Source organism: Mesoplodon mirus (assembly GCF_964341445.2).
Source record: "Mesoplodon mirus genome assembly, chromosome: 12".
In the NCBI taxonomy this organism is placed as follows: domain Eukaryota; kingdom Metazoa; phylum Chordata; class Mammalia; order Artiodactyla; family Ziphiidae; genus Mesoplodon; species Mesoplodon mirus.
Window position 1 is genome coordinate 63,488,405 of NC_138988.1, and position 7,166 is coordinate 63,495,570.

At 42.0% G+C, this 7,166-nt stretch overlaps 1 protein-coding gene across 16 annotated transcripts in view; it reads left to right on the top strand.

Moving 5' to 3' along the window:
* The window catches only part of DST (dystonin), a 488,128-nt gene extending 485,492 nt beyond the window's left edge, over positions 1-2,636 (top strand). For all 16 annotated transcript variants that reach the window (XM_082637996.1, XM_082637982.1, XM_082637992.1 and 13 more), the window contains 2 exons: positions 452-575; positions 1,373-2,636. In XM_082637996.1, the coding sequence (XP_082494122.1) occupies positions 452-575; positions 1,373-1,635 (387 nt within the window). In that variant the 3' untranslated portion in view covers positions 1,636-2,636. The remainder of the gene's footprint in view (positions 1-451; positions 576-1,372) is intronic.
* The last annotated feature ends 4,530 nt before the right edge of the window (positions 2,637-7,166 follow it).

Sequence of the window (7,166 nt, forward strand, 5' to 3'; positions counted from 1 at the left end):
ATTTTCTTCCTGTTCGATTTCTGTTTGTTTATTTCTGTCTAGTTCCCTAAAAACCTTGCAGGCAGCAGAGAGTCCAAGCACGATTTTTTAGAGGCCAGTCTTCTCTTGGGACCATGCAGCCACCATCATCTTTTTGGCTGTACTCTCTCAACTCTGTGATAATTCACTGACAATCTGAAAGATACTAACGTACTCAGAGTTTGTCTTTGTTTCCTCGGGGAATCTCCACTTTTGTGTTTTCTCTCCAACATGAATTCATTTCCTTTAGAGGGGTCCCTCTGAATTTAGGGAGAGAATAAGAAATTAGTGGAGAAAAGCAAGTGAGAACACCATGCCTCCTCACCTCCTGAGTGTCTAGTGGAGGGTTCCCACCAGTCTGTGAAGTGGTGTCAGTGGAGAATCACGGGACAGGAGCAATTATCTGAAATGTCTTTTCCCTGATTCGACACAGGGAACGCCGATACAAGGAAGCAAGCTTCGACTTCCGGGATATTTATCAGGGAAAGGCTTCCACTCCGGGGAGGACAGTGGCTTGATCACAACCGCAGCTTCCCGAGTGCGGACACAGTTTGCTGGTGAGTCTGCTGCGTTTCTTCTCTCATGGCTTTGCAGTGTGATCTGATATGAAAATCCCATTTCTTCCTAATCGGGGAAGACAAATCAATGCTGCTGTATTCTTCTAACATGACAAGTGGTCCCAGTCGTCCATCAAAGGTAGGGGATCAGTGAGCCACGGGCATAAGGAACTCAAACATCCCTTTTGCAAAGTACCAGAGAAAGATGAGACAGTGGCTGTGGAATCGAAGAAGAACCGTGGCAGGATCTACCCCTTCCGACCGAAAGTCTGGCCTCCTCTGCTGCTTGGAAATTGCACTGGGTTCTGTTTGGGGTGGTTGGAAAAACCCAGATGCACTGGCCCTGACCCCGGGGATCCTAAGCACAGCACGCCTGAAGCTTCTTTAAACTTTCAAGTCTTTTGTCTTCAATTCCTTTGTGCTTCGAATTACTTATCCTAGGCAAAACACACAAAGCTTGTGCTGTGTGCGTTTGTACTGCACACGTCCCTGGGTTACACCCGCCAAACTTTGGAAAACACAATCTCAAGTGATATATCTATTCCTTATGTCTGTGTGTAGTAAATGGAATTCCATTTTAAGTGGGGTAGCCCCCAACCTTCTTTTTGTTTGTAAATTGAGCTTTTTGTATATTTTGTCTACTTAGTGTGGGAGCAAGGCCATGAAATCAACGTGTATTTCTTGAGCGCCCACTGGGTGGGCAAACTGGCTGAGATTAAACGTGGCACTGAGTTTCAAGAATCGGTGGCAGCTGGATGCAGTAGGAAGGGTGACCCCTCTCTGCCCTCTCTCCTCAGATCCCAAGAAGACCCACAGCCGACCAGGAAGCCGATCTGGCAGCAAAGCTGGTAGCCGGGCCAGCAGCCGCCGAGGCAGCGATGCATCAGACTTTGACATCTCGGAAATCCAGTCCGTGTGCTCCGACGTGGAGACTGTCCCCCAGACACACAGGCCTACGCCCCGAGCAGATTCTCGGCCGTCCGCAGCCAAGCCTTCGAAAATCCCCACACCCCAGAGGAAATCACCTGCCAGCAAATTGGACAAGTCCTCCAAGAGATAGTGCAGTTGGTTCTACCACTGTCCTTCCTAAAGCCTTTACTATTTAAGTCTGAAAGATGTAACATACGATGTAGAGACTATTGTGAAATAATACAAGAGGTGAGTTTAAAGTTCTGCAGATGGCCTTATTTGTGTATTTGTCTTTTTCTTTTATCTGTATAATTTGGGTCAGATAGTCTGGGGTTTTAGTCACATCCTCCGTGAGGGGGGAGAGAGTTTGATAGGCACTAACGTTTCTGCACTGAACGTGTGGAGCACACCTGAGACCACTATACCTGCAGGTAAGTCCACAACTTCCCGACAGCCAGCCCTCCACTGGGAGCTAACATGAAGGATACCTCAGGACACCTTCTTGCTTCTCTGGAAACTCTGAAAAGCCAAAAGACACCCACAGCCATCTATTCCGAGACGATCTAAGTGTAAACTGCAAGAGGGGGGGCAAAAAGACAAACACACCCGCCGCAGTTCTTAACTTTGTACCTGACGGAGAACTCACAGAAAGTTCCTTTCTGCACCTGCCCATGCTCTGAGATTCCCAGACTCTTGCGCATTTCTGTGCCATGGCTTCACCTGAGGCCAGAGGCGTCCTGGACGTGAGCCCTCTTATCCTGTAAGAATATCATCATAAAGTGCATTCATGTAAATGTGAGGTTTTCTTTTGCTTGAGTGGACAGTAGCACCTGTACCATTGAACTCATTTTGTATCAAAGCAAGTTTGCTTGCAGAAAAGCTATGAAATAAAACATGTCCCTTAACTACATTGCTATGGAATTAATTTTTTTCCCCAGGGAAAAAAGTCAGTGTATTTTTTTATGAGCAAATATCCATTTGGAGTGACCAAACGAGACTTAAAAATGGGTTTATTTTGATTTTCTCATCTGAAGTAATCATGTTCTGGTATTATATCTATATTTAATAAATATATACCTTTTAATTTATTATGTATACTCACATACTATAGGAAGATATTAGTATGCATTTAATAAAACATATTCACTTGAACATATGGCATACCTGATTATTTAAAGTGAACTTTTTCTGTTTGTTCTAAATAAAGCTTTTATGGACGATCTCTCTTTACTAACAGTGTGACAGGCTAAGTTTGGGGGACAAAAAACACAGGGATGTAATACATAAGAAATGATAAAATAACATTAACCATTCTATAAATATTTTTAATATGTACCAACCATGTGCCAGACTCTGTTGGTGACCCTGAGGCGCTCTTATATTCAAGGGGGAAAAGCTAATAAATAAATCACTAAAAAACATGAACTGAAACCAGGGGATGTATGACAGGGTAATGTAGTTACATTCCCTCCTGTGTACATTTAAACATCAAATGATAAAATTTTCTTAAATATAAAAATGGCATCAAATATAATTAGAAGGATGGCAGATGGTTCCTTTGGGTATGACCGGTCACAATTTGCCCCGTGACTTTGTAAATTCATTTCAGCACACGTCATTGGTGGCATTTGGATTCAGGAGTTAGTTAAGATAGTCGCGTGTTTTCCCCGCATGGTCATTTTCATGGAGGCCAGCGTTGAATTGAAGGGCCTGGAGTTTCCGGAGACAGAAATTAGGTGCCACTTCTAAGTGACTCCTTTCTCAAAGCATGGGTCTCAAGTGCATGCCCTTGATGGGAAGGGTGATTCTAACCTACGGGACCACTTGCTGTAATTCATGCATTTGATTGTAAACACCTGGTCTGAGAAGGCAGTTGAAATTGCTGTTACTTCTTTAGTGCTTTGCATAGGATCATATTTCCACTTCAAAGACAAATTTAAGGGAATAATTTTATCTGGGTTCATTTGAATGCTGCCCCTGATAAAGAGCTAGGGAATTTGGTTTTTGTAGTAGGAAGTGGTGAAAGATACTTCCAGAGTCCCAAGGAACTGTTCCCAGCTACCAGCAATTGCCCTCCTGGGGAGCTTTTCACACTTTGATGCCTGATATTTGTTTCCTCTTGAATGTTTGTTTCCCAGAGCCTCAGGCTGACTTCTGAGGTCCTCCTGTAAGTTTCCCTCCTCTTCGCTGCACACGTTCCTTCTCTTTTTGTCTTTCTTTCTCTTTTTTTGTTTTCTTTCCTACTTTTTATTTTTAAAAAATGACATTGGAATGAATCGCAAAGCTAAAAATCTTAAAGATTGGTTCTGTTAGAAGATAAACTGAGGCATATTAAGAATTTTTAGGACATCTACGAAACAGAAACAGACACAGACATAGAGAACAGACCCTGTGGTTGCCAAGTGGGAGGGGAGGGTGGGGTTAACTGATGCAAACTATTATATATATGGTGGATAAACAAGGTTCTGTACAGCACAGAACTATATTTAATATCCTGGGATAAACCATAATGGAAAAGAATATGAAAAAGAATATATATATATAATGGAATCACTTTGCTGTATAGCAGAAATTAACACAACACTGTAAATCAACTATTCTTAAATTAAAATTTTTACTAAAGAATTTTAAGAGTTTACTTGAGCAAACACCAGTACCAATCAGGCAGCGCCAAACCAGAAGTGGTTAGGAGTCCACCAACAGGAGAAAAAGCAGAGGCAGAGCCAGGAAATCATTGAATGGCTGTCACTTAGAGCCCAGTTGACTGTTTGTGATTGGCTGCCCTTAGGCTTTGATTTCGTAACCTCGAGGCATTTACAGAACTAGATTTTGGTTTTTGTTTTCCTAGGCCGCTGAGGCACTAGAGCCACTTGGGTCTAAAGGCCTCCTTGTTTAATTAATTGAATGGTTCTTAAGCATTAAGGCAGCTGAATCATGGAGTCGATTTTTTTTGTCTTAAAAATAAAAACTACTAATTCTCATGAAAAAATGGAGTGCAGAAGGGGATGGGCCTGGACAAATCTCAGATCTGGCTCCTTTTATGGCAAATAAGGGTGGAGGGCCTTGGAAGTGCCCTGTTGGCTGCTGGGGTTTGACCTGTAAAACAATGAAAAGGAAGAGAGGCAGAGAAAGGATCTTGTTTCCTTTTTGATCATTTTTTAAGCTTGCTTCACGTATTTGCAACAAGGGAAATCGGGATGAGGTACAGTCATTTACAACTTTTTGGACAACGTGGTTTGAAATGCTTGTGCTTTTTTGTCAAACAAGTGATCTGATAGCGCGAACTGTACGTTTGCAAGTGCCCGAGCTATTGTATGTGTCTCATGAGGTGGCCACCTGGCCAGGAACTTACCTCTGGGGGCCCATGAAGAAGGCAAGGACACTAAACTTGTCTCTTAGTACTTTAGTAACTAGGTTTCCTTGAGTCTTGTTAGGGGTTAACTTGATGGTCACCAAAATCTACTTGGATGTGAATAGAGTCATAGATGAGTTGTATGACTTTGTGAAATATCTGACCTACCCTGCCCAACTGTACAACTTTGGTTGACTTCATATAATTTTGGTGCAATGGAGATGTCGAATATCTAGTTAGGATAAACGACAGCAAACATAGAGTCTTTCTGGCTTCTGCTTCCTATGTGCTAAATTAAGGACACATGCAAGGCACCCTGACTTCAGACTATACTACAAAGCTACAGTAATCAAGACAGTACGGTACTGGCACAAAAACATAAATATAGATCAAAGGAACAGGATAGAGTGAAGTAAGTCAGAAAGAGAAAAACACTGTATGCTAACACATATATATGGAATCTAAAAAAAAAAAAAGGTTCTGAAGAACCTAGGGGCAGGACAGGATTAAAGATACTGACGTAGAGAACGGACTTGAGGACACGGGGAGGGGGAAGGGTAAGCTGGGATGAAGTGAGAGAGTGGCATGGACATATACACACTACCAAATGTAAAATAGATAGCTAGTGGGAAGCAGCCACATAGCACAGGGAGATCAGCTCCGTGCTTTGTGTCCACCTAGAGAGGTGGGATAGGGAGGGTGGGAGGGATATGCAAGAGGGAGGAGATACGGGTATATATCTGATTCACTTTGTTATACAGCAGAAACTAACACACCATTGTAAAGCAATTATACTCCAATAAAGATGTTAAAAAAAAGCATGCAAAGCAAAATGTGTTCAAAGGAATTTCATATTCATTTACCCACACTTTTATTGTACCCCATTATTTGAAATTAAAGCCTGCATAGGAGATGAGAATAAAAAGAGATTAAAAGTTTTCAAAAGTTATCCTCAGATAAAATATTCTTTTAAAAGTTCCTCACCCTAAAAGAGTGACTTTTGCCCCAGGGCAAAGACCAGGAATTTCAGTTGCCACAGCCTTATAGACTCTATCTTCTCTGCCAGTGGGTTCCCTACTTCTTTGACAGCGTATTTCCAGCAATAAGAATTTTCTGAGCAAACTCTTCCAATGTGTTTATCAGATATTTTTTGCATATATTATCATTAGCTAATTTCTTAAGGTTCAATATAATCTTAGTGTCAGATTTACACTTAACAACATTGGTGTAGGAATATATACTTATTTCAAATAGTCTTGACAAGTTTTTGGTCTAAATCTTGTCAAATCTGATGAGACCCTCCCTGGTTTAACTCATGATGTGGCTGGGGGAGGCTTGTTCTAGGAGTGTCTTCTCTGCTTTTTTCTTCTTTGTTTCTTGCATTGTAAGTGTCTTAAATCCATAGTTTATTTGCAGGGATCCGTTTAAGCCATATTTTGTAAAGACTGTTTCGTTAAAAAGAGATGATAAAATCTGTTCATTCACCCAGCTTGACACAGATAAAGTGCAGTCTACCACACATGCTGCGAGAACCACTGTGTCCTCCCGTCACCTGGGGACACAGACACAGAGGATGCTGTGGGTGCCACCATAGGGCACATGTTACTGTTGGTCTGTAGTATGTCCATGGAGGTTGATTTCCTCCCCCTCCTCTTAGGTGAAATGTAAATATAAACAGACATCTTGTTTTCGTGCCACATCCGAACTTAGAGATCACTGTTCTACACTCTTTCTTTCTCCTCTGCTCCCAGTTATGTGAGAACACACACACCTGTGCCAGCAGTTATATGTGATTATCTCCCTGCTTAGGTGTTCTCTGAAAATTTGAATTTAGCTCTGGCCCTTGTTACCTCTCACTTGTGCTACTACAGGACGCCTGTTTATCGCCTCACTTTCAATGTCTTCTCCAGATGTCAGGCTGGAGGAATTGGTCCCATGGGGAAGGACAGGCCTTTCGATAATGAAGGACCAAAAGAAAGGGTGGTTAAGGTGGGAAAAGAGATAACCCTTTAGACTTACACAGTTCTGTACATCAGTTATATCACAATAAAACTGGAAGGGAAAAAAAGATGGAAAAAGAAGTTAAGGGAGTTACATTACCTAACTGCACTGACTTATTTCAGCAGATTAGAAGCCAGGGTGTCCTGCCTGGAGTTAAGGAAAAGGTCATAGGTTATGGTGTTTGAGTTGAGCCGAAAAGGTTTGAAATAGCTGAGACCAGGGGTCTGTAGTTACCCTGACCTACAGAGTGCAGCTGGGTGTAGGAACAGAGGGGGCAGAAGGTTAATTGAAAGTTAAGAACTGAAATCAAGAGGTTTACAGACAAGCAA